The sequence below is a fragment of the Oratosquilla oratoria genome, chromosome 23 (assembly GCF_046742065.1).
Source record: "Oratosquilla oratoria isolate Oo_2021 chromosome 23, ASM4674206v1, whole genome shotgun sequence".
Lineage (NCBI taxonomy): Eukaryota > Metazoa > Arthropoda > Malacostraca > Stomatopoda > Squillidae > Oratosquilla > Oratosquilla oratoria.
In genome coordinates this window covers 39158126-39180686 of record NC_134799.1, presented here as the reverse complement: position 1 = coordinate 39180686, position 22561 = coordinate 39158126, and the positions used below count along the sequence as shown (strand labels likewise).

The window sequence follows — 22561 nt, the reverse complement described above, 5'->3', positions numbered from 1 at the left end:
AGCATCAGTCTGGCAAACCACAACAACTACCCAAGAGGTCCTGGAGCTGCAGCGTCTACGTCGTGGGACCACCCCCCAACCCCAAGAGTTGGGGGCCAAATGGCAGCAACCACCCCTGGCCACCGGCTCTACACAGGTGGCACCGATCCCCAAGAGGAGCTACGCCTACCTTGGGGAGTACCACAATCCTTTTTCCCAACATGCAATATTACGTTTTTTCTGCACCAAGGGGTGATTTTCCGGCGATCACCCCTCTTCTTCTACTTTTAGCTGGAGATGTAGAGAGCAATCCTGGGCCCACCACAAAATACACATGCCCAACATGCTCTAAACCCATTACTTCGAGCAGACAGACAAAGGGCTCAGTTCAGTGCAATATGTGCAAAAACTGGGCCCACCTCACTTGTACAACACTTGCTGACACAAACCAATACACAAACACTTGGACATGTTCTACCTGCCCTCCAGTAACCCCACTCCCACCTCCCCAACCACAGCCAGCACCCTCACCCACTCCCAATTTCCCTCTGCCCTTACCCCCGATTAGTACTCCCCTTCCTTTGTCCCTGATCTCTCCTTTCCCCCCCCTCTGACCCAGATCCTACACCTTCCCCACTACCACCCCAACCTCAACCCCAAACGGCAACATACAACACATACAAAACACACAACATCAACATATTACAACACAACATTGACGGTATTAACACGAAAAAACATGAACTTGAACACTTTCTTAAACAACATAACATACACATTGCAATTTTACAAGAAACAAAACTAAGACACTCACACAAAACACCATCATTTCATAATTACACCACCATCAGACAAGACCGGACTGACGGCTATGGCGGTGGACTCATCACCCTGATCCACCACTCCATCTGTTTTGTGGACACAAGTGCCACAACCAAAATCCTCCTCCCTACCACAGATAACACTACAGAAATCCAATCCATTCGAATCCGCACAGGCAACAAATCAACACTGACAATAGTTAACATGTACATTCCCCACCAATCATCCCCCACAGTTCCAAACACCTTCAGGCCTCATTTTAGCCAACTAGCCTCAATCCCCAACCTGATCATGGGTGGAGACTTCAATGCCAAGTCGTCTGCCTGGTATGTCGACAACCCTGACACAGACAGAGGGCTTGATATACAGACTCAGTTTGACTCATTGACTATCATGAACAACACACATAATCATACACATATCCCATACCAAGCCCTCTACACTCCCTCCTCTCCTGATATCACCTTTTGCTCCCCCTGCCTAACCCCAACAACATCATGGAGAGTGGTCGGAACCCTTGGCTCTGACCACCTTCCAATCATCATCACCACCAAATCAAGATGCACCCCAGTTGGCCACAGACACACTTACACCAATTACAAGAGAGCTAACTGGGAAGCTTTTATTGAAGAGACAGAACAACATTTTGAAACACTTAACCCCTTCCATACGGTGCCGCACACGTAGGCGTCATAAGGAGCAAGTGGATTCGCGACGCTGCCATATCGGCGTCTTGATTATATTTATTGTAGTCGCCCCTATGTTTTTACATTCTCCCAAATGCGCCCTGAATCCCATTCTCTGTGGTTTTCAAAATTCGCGGGTGAAAGAGAGAACAATCGATATAAGCCGTGACTATATTTTATGATGCGAGTATTATTACGACACGTCATACGGCTGGCATTGGCTGCTGCCCGCGAGATTTAAGGCCCGTACTGAAGTGGTTAACAGTACACCAATCACAAACATAAACAATGCTGTGCACACTTTTAATACAATCATACAAAATGCAGACAAGAGATATATCCCTAGAGGCAACAGAAAATCACACAACCCCAACTTCACACCAGAAATCCAAAGCCTCATCAGACAACGTGACACACTTAAACACGGTACCCCCACACCTATCCCTCAAAACATAGCAGACCAAATACAAACACTAAACACTGTGATTGCCAATAAAATACATGAACAAAAAACACAAAATTGGCAAAACTTTATCAATACACTTGATCACAAAACAAACACCAGCAAATTGTACAAAACACTCAACAGCATTACACTATCCAACAGTAACACTACACGCTCTCACGCAGCAATAATCACAACAACAGATAATCTACCCTCAAACAGACAACAAGCAAATGCACTCATACGTCATTTTGCACAGACAAGCCATCTCACTTCTCACCCTGACGACCGACGCACCATTCGATGTAAGAAAGACTTTCCCACAGACTCAGACTATATACCCTTCATAGACAGTCAGACAAAACTCATAATACATAGTCTCAAGCACTCATCTGCCTGTGGCCCTGATAACATAAGCAACATCCACCTAAAACACATTGGACCACAAGGTATACATGCACTCACAAACATTGCAAACTACAGCTATTCACACAACACTATACCCGACATCTGGAAGCATGGTAAAATAATCACCATTCCAAAACCGAACAAAGACCCAACAATCCCAACATCGCACCGCCCAATCACACTTCTCTGCACCCCCTCTAAAGTCATTGAACGCCTAATACTTAAACTTGTCACACCACATATTCCCCTTGCTGACTCACAACACGGTTTTAGGCCACTACACTCCACAAACACCCTTCTGACAAACCTCACACAAAGAATTTTAGATGGCATCAATTCAGATAGGCCCCACCAAAGAACACTTCTTATAACATTAGACATTAGTAAAGCTTTTGATGCTATCCCCTGCCACAACCTAACAAATAAAATATATAACACAGACATGCACAATAACACCAAAAGATGGCTGGCCAATTATCTGGCAGGTAGGAATGCTTACGTGTCATATAATGGCCAATCATAGCACATCAGAAACATTAAGAACGGAGTACCACAGGGCTCAGTCCTATCCCCCACACTATTTAATCTATACATGCATGACTTACCCACACCAGACACCTCAGAAATACAAATCTCTTCCTACACAGACGACATAACAATCACATGCACACATCATAACACAGACAAAGCTGCAGAAATAATCCAGCCATACCTTGACACACTCAACACATGGTTCATCACAAACAGACTCAAAATAGCTCCAACCAAATCTACAGCAACACTTCTCACCAACTGGACAAAAGAACACAAATACATACCTCATCTCTACATCAACAACACTCTAATACCACACACAAACACACCGAAAATTCTTGGTGTAACATACGATACATCCATGTCTTTCAAACAACACATCACAAACATAAAAAACAAATGCACACCCAGACTTAACGCACTTAAGTCAATCACTGGAACAACATTTGGACAAAACAAAGAAACTAATATAACAATATATAAACAATGCATACGCTCAGTGTTGAATTATGCGAGTCCTGCATGGGCTCCTAATCTCAGTGAGACACACCACAACACCCTTCAAATCATACAAAACAAAGCCCTAAAAACAATTACAGGCTGCACAAATACAACACCTACAGACCATTTACACCATGAAACAAAAGTCCTCAAAGTCAAAGACCACCTCGACATGAGAGGCACACAAACACTTGCCGCAGCCACCACAAACACATTACACCCGCTACACTACATAGCAGAACACCCACACACACCAAGAAACATTAAAACAACACCCAAAGACCTTTATCATGCACAGATACTCTCTTCTCTTCCTCCACAACCACCATATACCAGCCTCCGGAAACATATTCATAATCATATCACTCACCACTCCATTAACCCCTTCCATACGGTGCCGCACATGTAGGCGTCATGGGGAGCGAGTGTATTCGCGAGGCTGCCATATCGGCGTCTTGATTATATTTATTGTAGTCGCCCCTCCATAATGACATTCTTTCTAATTCTTTTGTAATCGCATTTTCTATGGTTATCAAAATTCACGGGTGAAGAGAGAACGATCGATATAAGCGGTGACTATATTTTATGATGCGAGTATTATTACGACACGTCGTACGGCTGGCATTGGCTGCTGCCACCGAGATCTAAGTCCATGACGCCTACGTGTGCGGCACCGTATGGAAGGGGTTAACACACTGAAAGACAACACACTGCTGCATGCCAGACCCCCTGATATCCACCCTTCTGAATCCTCTCTCCCACGAAAGGACAGAGTCCACTTGGCCGGACTGCGGTGCGGTCACCACCCAGCACTTCTAAGCTACCAGAAGAGGCTGGATGACCGCATTGTGAACAGCTGCCCAGGATGTAACACTTCACCCCATACCATACAACACATAATGGAAGACTGCATTATACACAATCATGCACACAAACAACACAACATACGCTCTATAAAGGATTTGTGGGAAAACCCAGTTTCGGCTATGGCATTCCTTGGGGAGACGGGACTGCTCGGACAGACAGTCTAGGGAACGACAACAACAACAACAACAACTACCCAAGACACAACCATTACATGGAAAACACTGAGCACCTAATACTCCAATGCCCTTCACAAACTCCAATGAGTGACCTATGGGGTAAAACATTCTTCACTGAGTGATCTATGAGGTAAACTGGTGAGCATGATCAGTTTCCTGACGACTTCAGATCTCCTGCAAGATAGAACCAAGGCAACGTATTGACTGACTGATGAACAGAAGGAAATATATACCTTAAGCTCTGCCTGTTTCGATGCCTGCTGCTTACTGGTGATAACTGGTGACAGTGAAGATCGAGATGATATTCCAGTACTCCCTAGGCGTCCTATGGAACTACTGCTATCTCCACGTAGGGCATTGCGAAACTCCTGTAAAAATTTCCTCCAGTTAGTAACATGCATCATCCAACTTAATTTTTTTTTTCTAATTCTTGACAATTGGGTTTCAAAAGGTATATAAGAAAAGATTATAAGTGAATGTGAATAAAAGTAAAGTGGTGATAGGTACAAGACAGTGGCTGATTAAATGTAACATTGAAGGGTGAAAAGCATGAGAAATGAAAAATTTCAAGTATCCGAGGTTGCATGAGGTGGTACATAGAGAAGTGGATGTGGAAGTGAAACAATTCAATTGGTGCTTTGAGTTTTGCTGACTAGAAACCTGTAGCCCCACAGTAGCCAGCAATTCTTCTTGGGCTCTCCCACAGACTTATGAGAAGAAGCCTTAGACTGATGTCTACATTGTAATAGTGTAGGACTCTTATTTGACCAGCCAAAAGTAAATTCATTGAAAGGAAGGGAGCAGCTGCTGATCTTCAGCTTTCCTTTTATTAGAAGGTGGTGAGGAAATACAAAGGAAATTAGTTAACAAATATGTCCTCATCAGCTTCACAATTCTTTTGAGTGTGTGAAGCGGGATGTTGCTTCATGGTGAAACAGTGAGGGTAAAACCAGTTCCAGCTGTCAGGACCTACTGTGGAGGAGCTATGTCTCACTGCACTGCTTTTGACTCAAACAGTAGGTGTATGTTTTGACTTGGCCAACCCCTTTTTAAAGTGAGAAAGGTACTTTGACTTATATATACACAAACTAAACGGAGAAACAGTGAGTGCCAAAACTATACAAGATTTTAAGAATAAACTGGATGCAGAGAGATACAAGAACGGGTCACTACGAGCATAGCTCTTGTCCCGTAAAATACAACTAGGTAAATATACACACACAAAGACTGGCTGAACTGGAATTGCCAACCCTGGAACAAAGAAGAGAACATGGGGACCTACTAAACATCTACAGAATTATGAAAGGAAAAGAATGCCTTGTTAGTGGGACAGAGGAAAAACAAGAGGACATGTAATGAAACTCAAAAAGGTCAACTACAGACGAGACCTGAAAAAGAACAGCTTCCCACACAGAGTGATAAATATATGGAACAAATTGGACAAAGAAATAGTGTGTGCAAACACAATACAAGAATTTAAGAACAAAATTGATCTTGCGAGATACAAAAACGAGTCACCACGAGCATAGCTCCCCTTCCCATGAAATATAGCTAGGTAAAAAATACAACTAGGTGCTTTGTTGTGGTGGTCCTGCATGATAGATCACAGAGAAAATAATTTTATTACTCTTTATTTTCAAAACTCAACCCTTTCATCTTCATTATGAGAAGCAGCTCCAAAGGGATCACATTTGGGCTCTAGGTCAGATCCAAGTTCTCCCTCTAGTTTCTTTCATCTTTTCACATACAGAGAGCTAACAATCAGTGGCTACTCTCTCCCCCACTCCAACTACTTTCAGCCAGTGACACAGTCTTACACTAATATAACAAAAAACAGTCAAAAGTTTCTTTCTAAAGAGATCAATAAGAGGACCTGAGGGCACTGTGAAGCTGAAAATTTCTAGTAAATAAAACCCAAGAAAATAATTATTTTCATCATCATTATATATACAGGTATTCATCTATTTATGTGACATATGTGTTCTTTTGGCTGTTGCACAATTAGAAAATTGTTGAAAGAGAAAATGGAGTGGATTCTCCAAGAGTTACACCTACCATGGGTATGGGAAGGGGATGAAACATTACCTATCATATTACAAAAATTAATATATTTTGCAAATAAAATCATGCTGCATTATATATAAATATATCCTTATTTCACTATAGTATTAGTAGTAGAAAATGGCAGGAGTGGCTGTGTACAGGGAATGGGAGCCATTAGTGTACTAGGTAGGTGCTTGGTGATCTGCAGGTCGCCAGCACATGATTTGAAAATACAGTTGGCCTGAAATGCATAAAAGTGAATTCAAGAATGTAATTTGAAACGAATATCCAGTATTACATGGCACACTAAAGCATAAGCACATTATTAGAACACGAGTAAATAGATGAATACCTGTACATACCAAAAGGTTGTCATGAACTAGACTCTGTTTTTGAGTTGATGCATCAAATCTTAGATCGTGATCCGAGCAGTTCCAAACAGAGTCCAGTTCATGACAAGGTTTTCCATTTATAAGGAGGGTGGTCAAGTCAAAGCACACACACACCCCACATCCATCAAAATGTAGTCATTGCCTCTCCAATCTAAGCACCTTGTGGATATTTTAGGGACTTTAGTGATATTCCTATGGACCAGCCACACAGCATTCTCATATAATTGGAGAATATTCTCCACTCAAAAAGAATGCTGATAATTTCTAACTTCTGCTGTTCTCTTTAATAAAATTTCCCTTTTATAACCTTTATGACACCTCTTAGGTGTGATACCATCTCCATGGGGCACTAGTTTTCACCAACATAATAACAATAATGCTCTACTTTTTAAGGCATACCCTTGACAGACTTCATTCTATCCCATACATCTGCAACACTTCACAATGCCTCTCTGTCATCCCTGTCATACACATATTCCAAAGCCATGAAAGTCCAGAAGATATTTTTACCATTTGCCAAAAACTTCTTATATATCTTACTGAAAATACTTGATTTATGGACGCTCTTCTACTAAATCAACAGTGCTCTTCCTCAGTTACTCCCTCTTCCCCTCCTAATCCTCTCAGTTAACATCCCATATACTTTATAGACTATGCTTAACAAACTGATCCCTTTAAAAATACTACAATCATACTTATCCCCATTCCCTTTGTATATTGGAACTAATATATATATATATATATATATATATATATATATATATATATATATATATATATATATATATATATATATATATACACAGTATATATATATATACACGTATATATATATATATGTATATACTCCTCCACCGAACAACCAGTATAATTCCTTACCTTAGGTATACATTAATTAATTTCTTTAGACATTTCCCTGTAATTAATCCACCCTCTATCACGCCAACCATCTAAACCATGTGCCTTTCAACTTTCAGCTTTTTTTCAATGATACATTTATCTCCTCCTTTGCTATAGTTTTATTGTTCTGCTTTCCGTGAAACTATGTCATGGAAATATAGAATACACAGATTTAGAAATGGCTAAAGTCATGGACAATCACTTCAAGTTGGTTTTCACTAGAGAAAATGTACAGCATTGGGATGAAAGGTGTCAACTGGGCTCCCCTCCATGAGGGAAATAATAACACAAAAAGAAATAATGGATTATATAACAAACCTTGACATCAGGAAATCACACAGCCCAGACAGAATTGCAAATTGGATACTAAAAGAATGTAAAGAAGAACTAATGGACAAAATATACATAATAAGTTGCTCACTCAAAGAAGGAAAATACCAAAGGACTGGAAAGAGGCCAATATTATACCAATAAAGGAGGGAACAAGGAAGACCCAACATATTACAGACTGGCTTCCCTTATTAGCACTGTAGCCAAAATTTGTGAAAGTCATTAAGATCAGATTGATAAAACATCTGGAAAAAAACAATATATTAACCTGAGACAATTTGGATTTAGACAGGGAAGACCACGTGCCATAAATTTGATTTTTCTCTGCTCAAGACTAATATATATATAATACAAGGGATGGATGGGCTGATTGTGCTTTCTTAGATTTACAAAAAACCTTTGACAAAGTACTACATAAAAAATTAAGAAAACTGGAAACCATAGGTGGGATACAAGGTAAACTACTAAACTGGATGAAGGATTTCTTGCATGGAAAGAAAAGGAGGGTAGTGCTCAGAGAAAAGAGTTCAACTTGGGAAGAGGTGATAAGTGGAGTTCCACAAGGATCAGTATTGGCTCCAATAATGTTCGTTATTTGAATGACATGGATGAAGATGTGGAATGTTACATGAGCTACTTTGCAGATGATGTAAAATTGCTGACAAAAGTGAATACTGAAAAGGATTGTGAATCACTGCAGAGAGAGAGAACAAGGTTTGGAAATGGAATCAGAAGTGGAGTTCAACATCAAGAAATATAGCATAATAGAATTTGAAAAAAATTAAAAAAGAATATGAGGATATAAAATCAGTACAAAAGAAGTAAAGAAAGTGGGATCTGAAAAAGACCTGGAAATGACATATCTCCTGATAAACAGATAAACAAATTTGTTTGAGAATCCTACAACTTGCTGAGATCAATAAAGGTGGCTTTTACCTATTTGGACAAAGAAATGGTGAAGAAAATACTTGTCATACTGATAAGGTCTAGACTATTGTATGCTGCAACACTATGGTCACCCAGTACCAAAAAGAATACAAAGAAGCATCTATGAAGATGGCCCCAACATTCAAAACTGTCATATGAGGAGAGATTGTCAAAACTGAAATTACTGACTCTGGAACAAAGAAGAGAAAGAGGGGACTTGCTAACGATCTATAGAATCATGAAAGGCATGGAATTCCTTGATGGAGAATACTTACTAAATTGGGATAAGAGAATTACAGGGGGACATGAAAAGAAACTCAAAAAAGACAGTTACAGTAGAGACCTAAAAAAAAAACCTTTCCACACAGAGTGGTGGATGTCTGGAACAAACTGGACAAACCAATAGTCTGTGCAAAAACAATACATGAATTTAAAAACAAACTAGATACTGTGAGATACAAAGATAGGACACCACGAGCATAGCTCCCCTTCCCGTAAGATACATACATATACCCAAGGCTTTTTCCCCCTTACAAGGGAGGTAGCCAAAAAGAAAAAGGCATAAAAACCATTCCCACCCACTCCATCCCTAATACACTCCCCTCCACCCTCCCTCTTATCTTGGCACCTCCTGGATGATGGGTCATCCCTGCATCTTGTCCACTGCCCTGGGTCAGAGGCAGTGTCGCAAGACACAGCACATCCACAGCAAGGCCGCTTCATTAAATCGGTGACCCCCCTCTCCGTCCTCTCATGCAGAAAAGGAGAAGATGGGGGAGAAACAACTAAGTAAATACACACACTCACCACCACTACAAGGGTATTGGTCAAGGAAGAGGTGGAGACTTGGAAGTTAAAAGATTGATTCAAGGAGGCAGCAGAAAGGAGAGACAGCAAAAGTAAAAAAAGCATTTCATCATTCCTTTATAAGCAGATACTTGTCTCTAACAGAGAAAAATGATGTGTGGGTTTAGTCCCTAGGAATGCCCCAAAACAGTCCCTAAAGTATGGTAGTAATAACTTATACAAAAATAACAAGATTGATAAAAAGAAAAAAAGTGAATATCATAACTGCTAAATATATACTACTCTTTATAGGTACAGTATCTATTCAGGTATGTGTACTATAAAAAGCTGTCTAAAAAGTAAAATAAAAGTATAAGGCATACTACTAATATGATACACAAAGATGCAATCCACATTACCGCATCATAAACATCCCTGGCATTGCGAAATGCCTGCCAGTGAGAAAAATGCTATGAAAAACTATAACAGGTCAATTTCAAGCAAAAACTGCAATGATTAATCTGAATTCTTATCAACAATTTCATTTTAGGTAGCACATCTGTTCTGTAAAGAATGTCCATACCAGAAGTACATGGAATATTGTGTTAGCATTTACTTTAACAATAAAATTCCATACTTTACCTCAAGATCATCTTCAACTTGTACTGCTGCCATTTGTTGATGAGCTTTTGTATACAACTCAATAGACTTTGCATGGAAAGCTAACTCTGTCTTAAAAGATGTGAAAAAATAAATAAGTAATCATATTTGCTGGAGATCAAATAATCCATTGCCCCAGTTTTTCACAACAATGACAATAAGTAAACTAACTTCTTAGCAGGTACACACTACAGATTAACCCTAGTTTTCTTTTTACCCATTGTGTCATTGTATGCTCAATAATCATGTCGAATAATACATTTCCCCATTGATCCTCTCCACCATTCACTGTTATCTCTTCCCAACATATTTCTTTGCAGTTAAAATCTTCCATAAGTACTATGTTACTTCCATCCTTCAGCATCTCGTTTAATGAATATTTTGTATCATCTGACATTTTGGAATCTTTCCAAGATCCCATTTTTGGGCGCACATAAATCACTGCAAACTTTCTGCTTCTCATGTCGCTATCTTTGACTCTTATTATGATCATCTTCACCCTATTCTCTCCATATGTAACTTTCATCACATTTAAGTCTTTCGTAACCAGGAACATGACTCCACCCTGTTTCTCATTTCTATTTCTAAGCCAGTGATTATATAATTTATGTCCAACACTGGTAATAGTGGACCCCTTAATTTTGTCTCCACAACTCCCATTATGCCTGGTTTTTCTTCTGACAGGTAATCATTTAGTTCATTTAATCCTGAGATTCATCAGTCTATATTGGTATAAGTTAGTTTAATTTTCTACTCCAACTCATTCTCTGAACCTTTAATTTTTCTTGAATATACCATTTTTTCAGTCTCGTGTCTAACACTCTCCAACAGAACTGCATTTTCTTGGTCTCCATTCTTTCCTTGTTTTTTTCTTCAGTTTTGTTTCTTAATGTCTTATCTCTTTTTCCTCATCATTCATGTTTCTTTTTATCCACATAATTTTGTAGTGTTAGCTTCTTGTTAATTTTCCTGTTTTTGCTAGAATTTCTTCCACTGCCATTTGTGACATTAATTTGATCTTTAGGGGTCGACTTTTTCCTTCTGCATATTTACCCATTCAGTTGCACTTCCTCTATTTTCTTTTCTATTTCTTGCTCTTCATCTTGTACTACTTTGAGAACTTTTCTTGTCAATTTGAGGGGAAAAGCAGAAAAAGAAATAGAAAAAAAAAAAATCTAAAAGTACAAGATGGAGATCAAAAAGTAAAAAATGAAACAAAAGAGGTATATAGAATGGGACAATATTCAAAAGAAAGAAATCAACCACTAAAGATAAAATTAAGGTCACAAATGGTAGTAGAAGATATACTAGCAAAATCAGGAAAGTTAGCAATGAGTGAACACTACATTATATGGATAAAAAGAGAAATGAATGTTGAGGAAAGAGAGAGAAGACACTAAGAGATAAAGCTAAAGAAAAAAAAAATGCAAATAGAACAGTGGCCAAAAGAAAAGAGTTCTATTAGAGAGTCTTAGACTTGAAGCTGAGAAAATGGTATGCTTGGGTAAGCAAAAAAAAAGGAACAGAAAATGAGATGGAGAAGGAAAAAAATTAAAAGTGGCTTGTACTAACATGGATTGATCTCAGGATTAAGTAAACTAAATAATTACCTGTCAGAAGAAAAACCAGACATAATGGGAATTGCATGAAAGGCATGGAAGTTCTTGATAGAGAGGACTTACTAAATTGGGATAAGAGAAATACAAGGGGACATTAAAAGAAACTCAAAAAGGACACAGAGCGGTGGATGTCTGGAACAAACTGGATGAAACAATAGTATGTGCAAAAACTATACACAAATTTAAGAGCAAATTAGACACTGCAGGATACAAAGACGGGACACCACAAGCATAGCTCCCCTTCCCATAAGATATAACTAGGTAAATATACAACCTTTCAGATCTGAAGCCAAACTGACTGTCTGTTAGGATGTTCATCTTTTCAAGACATTTGGTCCTCTGATCTTTCACAATCCTTTCACATAATTTCACTGTTGTGCTGGTCAGTGATACTGGCCTATAATTTAGTGGTGTCTCCTTATTGCCACCTTTGTGAATTGGCACCACATTTGCCCTTTTTCAATCAGGCATCACATTGTTTGTGTGTGTACACATTATAAAGAGATAATTAATCTAAAAATATTCAATTCTAATTCTAATGTCAGTTGAACCAAGTCATATAATACTATAAAACAATTGAGAGTGAAACAGTTAACATGGTTTATAGCCTACTTACCTGTATGAATTCAGTTAAAGTTTTCTTCAAGTCACTAACTTTTCGCTCTTCAAATTGGTCCATTTGGTCTTCAAGGTTTTCACATATACGTGTTGCTTCAGATGTTGCTTTCAGGAGCTTTGACTCAGCAACACAATGTGCAATGGTTAAGTAAAATACAGGAATAAAGATTACTTTAATATAATCTCTTGATTAATATAATCCTTATCATTAAACATGGCTGGAGGTGATTCCTAGTTAAATAATAAATGTTCATCTAAACTATGGAAGTGACAGATTCAAGATTTCACATTTTGCGTAAAATAACCACATTCCTACTGATAACAATACATCTATTTACCTAATAAATACATGTATATATATATATATATATATATATATATATATATATACAACCACTCCTCGTTTAACAACGACAATTGGAACCAGCGCGCCGTCGTTAACCGAATTGGTCGTTAAGCGAAAGTGTATACATATACGTACATGTACTGTATGTACAATGTCCAGCAATACATGTGTCTTTATTTTCGTGTATTTTTCCTCTTTTATACAGTACATTAAAGCTTTATTTACTGTTTATTTACGGTGGTTAGGGGTATTGGCTGCTTGTTATTGTGGCAAAGTAGCATGCAGTCGATACCTTAGGGTCTATATGGGGCGCCCCTACGGACCAGAGCCACACATTTTGTCTATGATAGAAGGAAGAGGGGAATGTCTGTTGAGGAAGGAAGGGAGAGGACGGAAGACAGAGGTGAGTGGAGAATGGTTGTATATGGATGATGTTGTGATTGCATGAGGAGGAATGGGTGGGGGGGTGGGGGTGAGGTAGTATGTGTGAGCAAATTTTGACGCAGCCCGAAGGGATTTCTCCCCGTCCTCTCCTTATATGCAAAGGGGGACGGAGAGGGGGGGTCGCCGATTAAATGAAGCGGCCTTGCTGTGGATGTGCTGTGTCTTGCGACACTGCTTCTGACCCAGGGCAATGGGCAAGGTGCAGGGATGACCCGTCATCCAGGAGGTGCTCAGATGAGAGGGAGGGTGGGAGGGGTGTGGAGTGTATTTAGGGATGAAATGGGTGGGAATGTTTTTATGCCTTTCCCTTTTTGGCTACCTCCCTTGAAAGGGGGAAAAAGCCTTGGTATATGTATGTATGTATCTTTAACCTATGATATCTAATACTGTACGAGTATTTTCTAACCTTTTTATTATTTTACCATCAGACTTTCTTTAAGAAACGTATGCATACTGAATAAAATCTTATTATATTTGAGCTACGTAGTTTAATATTCATTAACTTTTTTATCATTTTCATTAGGAAACGTAGCCTAGGCCTACGCATACTTTGACCTACAAATACTTTTTTGTTGGTTACAATAAAATCATTGCAAGGCAAAATTCGGACATTTTTTTTATCTCAAAACACATTCTTTTCGTTTACGTACTGTACTGAAAATATTGTTATCGACAACAGACTAGGCATAAACAAAGTTTACTGTTACATTTTATTAATCGCAAAACATAAAAATACAAAATGCTGTACCAAACATATTGTTATCGACAACAGACTAGGCATAAAAAAGTTTTACTGTTACATTTTATTAATTGCAAAACATATAAAAATACAAAATGCAAGGCAAAATTAGGATTTTTTTTATTTCAAAACACATTCTTTCCGTTTACGTACTGTACCGAACATACTGTTATCGACAAACTAGCCTAGGCATAAAAAAATATTGTTACATTTTATTAATTGTAAAACATATAGAAATACAAAATGCAATGCAAAATTAGGAAAGATTTTACTTCAAACAAAAAATTGAAAGAATATTTAGCTGGTGGAATAATTGTTCTGCGCTGCCAGACATAACATTGCAATTCTATTACTCTATTAAATGTTAAATATTATTGCACTATCTCGTGGTCGTAAAGTCGATCAGTCGCAAGTCGCATAGGTCGTAAGTCGACGACTACCTGTATATGTATATATATATGTATATGTATATATATATGTATATATATATATATATGTTTATATGTATATATATATATGTATATATGTATATACCACATATATAGAATGAAATCAAAGTGCTCTAGACTTTCTGGCATAAATATAAAAGCTATAAAAGGATACAACTTGTTGACGATTGTGAGGATTTCTATCTCTTGTTCTCTCTAATGAACGGCGCTGGTTGAATTCTTTCTGTCGTGCATCAAAGCTGCCTTTTAGATCCTCACGGGCAACTTTGCAAACACCACCATATAAAGTCAATTCACCAATTACTCTAGACTCCAAACGTTCAACCTGAACATTCCTGTAAGGAATAAAATTGTCTTATTTCAAATTCAATCACAATTAGTAAACCTTTCCCTGCAGCCCCACAAATTAGGTAAAAATATAGCAGTTAAATAATAGGAACATCCAGCAAATTACGAGGAAACAATAAAGAGTAGAAGAAGTAAGGTGTATTACAGTTTTAGGATGCAGAGATTGTATAACACACGAGGTCAGTAGTAAAGGATAAGATGTCATGATGGAGAGCAGTAATGAGCAGAGTTCCACAAGGTTCAGTGTTTATATCAATAATGTTTCTTGTCTATGCCAATGACATGATGGACATTACAAAAATCATGAGAAGAGTAAAAAACGAACAGTGTATGCTATTGCAAAAATATCTAGACACTATTCTTGCATGGGGCCAAGAATGGGAAATGAAGTTCAATACCAAAAAAATGCAAAGTACTGGAAATGGGCAATTGCTGCAAAAGACCATCTTTAAACTATCCCTTACAAAAGTAAGCCTATTAGAAAATCAAAAGAGAAGAAAGATTTGGGAATGACAATAAAAGACAACCTGTCATCTGACAGACATATCAGCAGTAATGTTGGAGACATATAGCCTGTTGCAGAAGATTAAAGTTCCACTATATAGATGAAAAGATGATGAAAAAAAGGCTCTCCTGGCACCTCTTGTCACATCAGCATCCAACACGACCAAACCTTCCAAATATTCGTGTAGCTAATATGGCAACAGCCTACTATTACCATGTTTGGCAACCTCTGTACATATGTATATAAAAAAAAAATTCTGGCAACCCTCTGAAGTTTGAACAGAGCTTGCCTTGTTTTGTAGAGCAAAACACTGTCGGACTCAGTAAAGTCAATAAGACAACCTGAGTTTATTTCACCACTTAACAAATGTAGTGTAAACTTATAACCTACACAACATTATCCTCATCTTCGCCTCCAAAGAAGAACATCAGCAACACAACACCACCATGCTGGGCTGGATCTGAACAATCTGGTGGTCCATTATGACAAATGTTCCTTTTCCATGAAGAAGGTGGAATTCCTAGGACACCATCTCCCACCTGCTAGTGTCTCACCCCTTCTCAGGCAAGTATCTGCTATTAAACCATTCCCTACCCCTACCATGCTGAAGAGCCTGTAGCAATTCATGGGGATGGTAAATTATTACCATTGCTTCCTCCCAGGGATAGTGTCCATCACAACCCTACTCTACGCAGCTCTTGTTGGCAAACCCAAGCCAAAGACGGCCTGGCAGCCAGAGCCCTCCTTGATTTCCCTTCACTTATCCTCACCACCGATGCATCCAACCATGCCATCAGGGCTGTTCTGGAGCAACTCTTCCTAGGTTGCCTCCGACCCATTGGCATTTTCAGCAGACAGCTCTTGAAGGCAGAACAAAACTACTCAATATTCAACTAAGAGCTGCTGGCAATCCACCAGGCTCTCCATCATTTTTACCACTTCCTCAAGGGCATCCCTTTCACAGGTGCAGATACAGGGGGGGGGGGCCCAGGGGGCCCGGGCCCCACCCCAACGCCCCAAGTATGGTACACTCCTCTCGAGTTTGATTCTCCTTGGATAAACACTCTTTATTGTGAATTTATGATTTGAATTATATACGATTTTACATACAATTACGAGCGAAACAGACTTGGGTTTCTGGACCAATCTCCAAACCAGCAGCATTGTTCTTGGGTTAAAATATCGGTGTGTTTCAAATATCGGTTATCGCTTATTGGTTCAGCCCCCCCCCCCAAATAACATTCCTGGATCTGCACCTGCTTTCACAGTCCAGACAGACCACATGGCCCTAGTGCACACATTCATATGCTAAGCAGACGAATGGTCACAGCACCAGTATCACCACCCCTCTACCATCACAAAGTTCAACTGCTCCTTGCATCACCTCCCCAACAGGCACAATCCCATAGCTGACCCCCTTTCCCGATTCATCATAGGCTCAGTGCACATAGACTGTGTCATTGGAGAGAGATCTGAACAAAATTTGGGAATGGAGTAAGAAGTGGGAAGTGGACTTCAACATCAAGAAATGTAGTATAATGGAATCTGGAAAAAGTAAAAACAGGATATCAGGACAATATAAAATCTGTGAAAAGGATGTAAAGAAAGTGAAATTTGAAAAAGACCTGGGAGTAATCATCACAAAAGACATGTTCCCTGATAAGCAGATAAAGAAAATTGTTGGAGAAACCTACAACTTGCCGAGGTAAATAAAAGTGGCATTTACTTACTTGGACAAAGAAATGGTGAAGCAAATACTAATCAAACTAATAAGACCAAGACTGGAGTACACAGCCAAAAAAAAAAAAAAAAAAAAAAAAAAAAAAAAAAAAAAAAAAAAAAAAAAAAAAAAAAAAAAAAGAGCAAATACGAAGATAGCCTCACAATTTCAGAACTATCAAAGAGAGACTATCAAAACTAGATTTACTGACCCTGGAACAAAGAGAGGAGACTTGTTGACCATCTACAGAATCATGAGAGGTATAGAAGTCCTTAGACATAGACATAGACATAGAAGGGTCCCGGAAGAGGCTATTGAGCCTGTGACTCCGGCTCTAAATGACTAATACTTAGGTCATCTGTGGTCTAGTGGTCACTGTGGTCTACGTGTTTGTTATTTGAGCTGTGTAATCGAATATTTGATCTTGATTTTTCCATACACTATCCAATCTCTTTTCAAAACTTACAACTGAATTTGCATTCACATCATGATCAGGAAGACTATTCCAGTTGTTCACAACACGACTGCAGAAAGTGAATTTCCTGATGTCCAATCTTGGGCACTGAACCGGCAAGTCACTGAACTGGCAAGTTCAATAAATAATCACCCTGCTCACTTCACTATCATATAAATTGTTCACAACTTTAAAGGTTTCTATCATGTCCCCTCTTGATCTACGGTATGATAGTGTAGGCAGGTCTAATTTCCTCAGTCGTTCTGGGTAAGGCAAATCCTTCAGGCTAAGGACCAACTTTGTTGCTCTTCTTTGAACTGCTTCCACAGCCTCAATGTCCTTTTTCTTGTATGGACACCATACCTGATTAGCATATTCTAAATGTGGTCGGACTAGTGCAGTGTATAATGATTTGAATATGGTCTCGTTCAATGTTACGAAAGTTCTTCTTATTAGCCCGACTAGTCTATTTGCTTTATTGATTTTCTCAGCCAAGTGTGCTGTGAACTTCAGATCGTCATCAATTACAACTCCCAGATCCTTCTCTACTTTGATTCCTGTCAATTCTTCTTCCATAGAATATTTCATATTGTCCACATTTGATTTCCCGATTCTCATCACACAGCACTTTTTGGGATGAAATCTCATCAGCCACTTCTCTGACCAGCTTCTCATCCTCTCGAGATCTTCTTGCAATTTCTCATATTCCTGGCTTTTATGAATCCTTCTGAATACTTTAGTGTCGTCTGTATAAAAGAATAATTTGCTGTTGATTACAGAATCTGGCAAGTCATTAGTATATAAAACAAACAGTAGCAGACCCAACACAGATCCCTGAGGTACACCGCTGACCACGTCCTTCCATTCTGACTCAACTCCATTGACAATCACTCTTTGTTTCTTTTCATTGAGAAAGTCTGCTATCCATGACAAAATGTTTCCTCTGATGTTATAACTCTTGATCTTCTCAACTAGTCTTCTGTGGGGGACAGTGTCGAAGGCCTTCATGAAATCGCAGTATGCAACATCGACAGCTCCTCCTTCATCTAAAATCTGAGTCAATCTGTCTAAGACCATGATCATCTGTAGTACCGTCAAACGCCCCTCCACAAATCCATAATGTTTGTTACTAATCAGCTTATTGCCCTTGAGATGTTCCAGAATCCTTTTCCTAATTATTGATTCCAATTTCTTGCATATGACACATGTTAAGGTAACTGGTCTGTAATTACCTGGGTCACTTCTATCACCTTTTTTGCATATTGCCGAGATGTTCGCTAGTTTCCAATCTATGGGTAGTCTTTTGCTCAAAAGTGATAGATTAAAGATCTTACAAAGCGGATATGCAATTACATCTTTTGTCTCTTTCAGAATTCGAGGATGAAGCCGTTCTGGCCCAGGGGATTTATTCCTTTGTAGTTTATCTATAACACTGATAATTTCCTCGCTAGAGAATTCAATCTGTGATAACAGTGGAATATCCTTGACCTCCACCTCTGGTATTAACCCTTCTGGTTCCTTGGTGAACACTGAGCTAAAAAAGTCTGCAAGTACTGTTGCCTTTTCATTGTCATCTTTAGTTTTAGAAGTTTTATTCAAATCTTTATACAGATTACATATACTGACTGAAGCTTTTGTTTTAGACTGGACATACTTCCAAAATATCTTTGGGTTAGACTTGACGTTTTGCGCAATAGTCCTCTCCACGTTCTTAACAGAATACCTAGTTTCAGCTCTTACCTGATTATTAATCTGTCTGTATTCCTCATATAATTTGTCATACTCGCCCTGATTAATTTCTCTACCTTCCTTCATTTTTTTCAATCGCATCCAAAATCTTTGTTTTTTCTTAATCTTTGCCCACAGCTTTTTATTCATTGGCAAATTATGATTTGTTCTCTTCCTTAATTCCCCACTGCTTTTAAATTCTCTCCTTGGCATACATTTGTCTATTGTCCTTGATAGAGAAGACTTACTAAAATGGGATATGAGAAATACAAGAGGACATGGAAAAAATTAAAAAAGGACAGTTATAGAAGAGACCTGAAAAAGAACAGCTTTCCCCACAGAGTGATGGATGTACGGAACAAACTGGACAAAATAATAGTGTGTGCAAAAACCATACATAAATCTAAGAACAATTTAGATACTGTGAGATACAGAGACAGGACACCACAAGCATAGCTCCCTTTCCCATAAGATACAACTAGGCAAGTACTAGGTAAATATACCAAGCTCACTGCAGAACAAGACCCAATTATCTGGCAGGCAGGAATGCTCATGTGTCATATAATGGCCAATCATCGCACATCAGAAACATTAAGAACGGAGTACCACAGGGCTCAGTTCTATCCCCCACATTATTTAATCTATACATGCATGACTTACCCACACCAGACACCTCAGAAATACAAATCTCTTCCTACGCAGACGACATAACAATCACATGCACACATCGTAACACAGACAAAGCTGCAGAAATAATCCAGCCTTACCTTGACACACTCAACACATGGTTCATCACAAACAGACTCAAAATAGCTCCAACCAAATCTACAGCAACACTTCTCACCAACTGGACAAAAGAACACAAATACATACCTCATCTCTACATCAACAACACTCTAATACCACACACAAACACACCGAAAATTCTTGGTGTAACATACGATACATCCATGTCTTTCAAACAACACCTCACAAACATAAAAAACAAATGCACACCTAGACTTAACGCACTTAAGTCAATCACTGGAACAACATTTGGACAAAACAAAGAAACTAATATAACAATATACAAACAATGCATACGCTCAGTGATGAATTATGCGAGTCCTGCATGGGCTCCTAATCTCAGTGAGACACACCACAACACCCTTCAAATCATACAAAACAAAGCCCTAAAAACAATTACAGGCTGCACAAATACATCACCTACAGACCATTTACACCATGAAACAAAAGTCCTCAAAGTCAAGGACCACCTCGACATGAGAGGCACACAAACACTTGCTGCAGCCACCACAAACACATCACACCCACTACACTACATAGCAGAACACCCACACACACCAAGAAACATTAAAACTACACCCATAGACCTTTATTACACACAGATACTCTCTTCTCTTCCTCCACAACCACCAAATACCAGCCTCCGGAAACATATTCATAATCATATCACTCACCGCTCCATTAACACACTGAAAGACAACACACTGCTGCATGCCAGACCCCCTGATATCCACCCTTCTGAATCCTCTCTCCCACGTAAGGACAGAGTCCACTTGGCCAGACTGCGATGCGGTCACCACCCAGCACTTCTAAGCTACCAGAAGAGGCTGGACGACCGTGTTGTGAACAGCTGCCCAGGATGTAACACTTCACCCCATACCATACAACACATAATGGAAGACTGCATTATACACAATCATGCACGCAAACAACACAACATACACTCTATAAAGGATTTGTGGGAAAACCCAGTTTCGGCTGTGGCCTTCCTTGGGGAGACGGGACTGCTCGGACAGACAGTCTAGGGAACGACAACAACAACAACAACAAGACCCAGAAGTAACGACTTGCGGGGCCTCCATCACCGCCCTCCAATGGGAAGACATTGCATTTGGTCCCAACAGAACCACTATCCTCTGTGATGTCAGCACCAGATGCCCTCAATCCCTGGATACCCACCATCATGTGCCAACAGGTCTTCAACCTCATTCATAATTTATCACATCCTTCACACTGCATCACAGCTCACCTTCCCAAGGAAAATTTTGTGTGGCACGGCATCACAAAAGAGGTGAGAAGCTGGGTCCGTGCATGCATCACCTGCCAGAAATCAAAGACCCAGATGGAGACTTACTAAACTGGGATAAGAGAAATACAAGGGGACATGGAAGGAGGCTCAAAAAGGACAGCTACAGAAGAGACCTGAAAAAGAACAGCTTTCCCCACAGAGTGGTGGATGTATGGAACAAACTAGATGAAACAATAGTGTGTGCAAAAACCATACATGAATTTAAGAGCAAATCATACATGGCAAGATACAGAGACAGGACACCACAAACGTAGCTCCCCTTCCTGTAAGATACAACTAAGTAAATATACCAAGACAGGCATCGGGACTTTCCACCAATCACAGCATCGATTCACCCATATTCATGTGAACATAGTGGGTCCCCTCCCTACTTCTGAGAGCCACCTGCTCATGGCTATCGATGGCTCAACACATTGGCCAGAAGCTATCCCCATGGCTAATACTACAGGCTCTTCTTGTGCCACCGCCCTTATGTCAAGTTGGATCGCCAAATTCGGTTTTCTGGATCACACCACCTCAGACCACAGCACTACATTCACATCACAACTGTGGATGTCCCTAGGGCAACTGCTAGGTACCACCATCCACCACACAACAGCTTAAAACCCTGAAGCCAAAAGTATGATGGAGTGGCTCCACAGAACGCTGATAACTGCCCTGATGTCCCAATGCACCAACTCAGCATGGTTCAGCCAGCTTCCCTGGGTCCTCCTCAGCCTACAGACTGCACCAAAGGACAGCCTCAATGCCTCGTCTGTCGAACTGGTATACAGTGACCTTCTCATCATTCCAGGCAAATTTTCCCACAATGCGCCCTCCCAAGTAGACCTTGTTTGGCTCGGGCATATCATCAGAAAGCTTGCCCCTTGCTGACAGATATACAAGCCAGCAAACCATCAGTACATACCCAAGGACCTGCACTCTTGAAGGTATGTCTTCCTCAGGAATGATGCCAACACACCATCTCTCACTCAGCCTTACTCAGACCTCTTTGAAGTGAAGAAAGGGCAAGGTGTTCCTCCTGAGAATTAAGGGTGCGG

General features: G+C 39.6%; 1 protein-coding gene across 2 annotated transcripts in view; it reads right to left on the bottom strand.

Moving 5' to 3' along the window:
- LOC143038086 (CBY1-interacting BAR domain-containing protein 1-B-like) overlaps positions 1 to 22561 on the bottom strand; it is a 77051-nt gene that overhangs the window by 29329 nt on the left and 25161 nt on the right. Inside the window, exons 5-9 of one of the 2 annotated variants that reach the window (XM_076207019.1) lie at positions 14827 to 15006; positions 12692 to 12827; positions 10439 to 10528; positions 10216 to 10248; positions 4652 to 4786 (exon numbers count right to left, since the gene is read on the bottom strand). In XM_076207019.1, the coding sequence (XP_076063134.1) occupies positions 4652 to 4786; positions 10216 to 10248; positions 10439 to 10528; positions 12692 to 12827; positions 14827 to 15006 (574 nt within the window). The remainder of the gene's footprint in view (positions 1 to 4651; positions 4787 to 10215; positions 10249 to 10438; positions 10529 to 12691; positions 12828 to 14826; positions 15007 to 22561) is intronic. The other variant, XM_076207020.1, reaches the window with a different exon arrangement.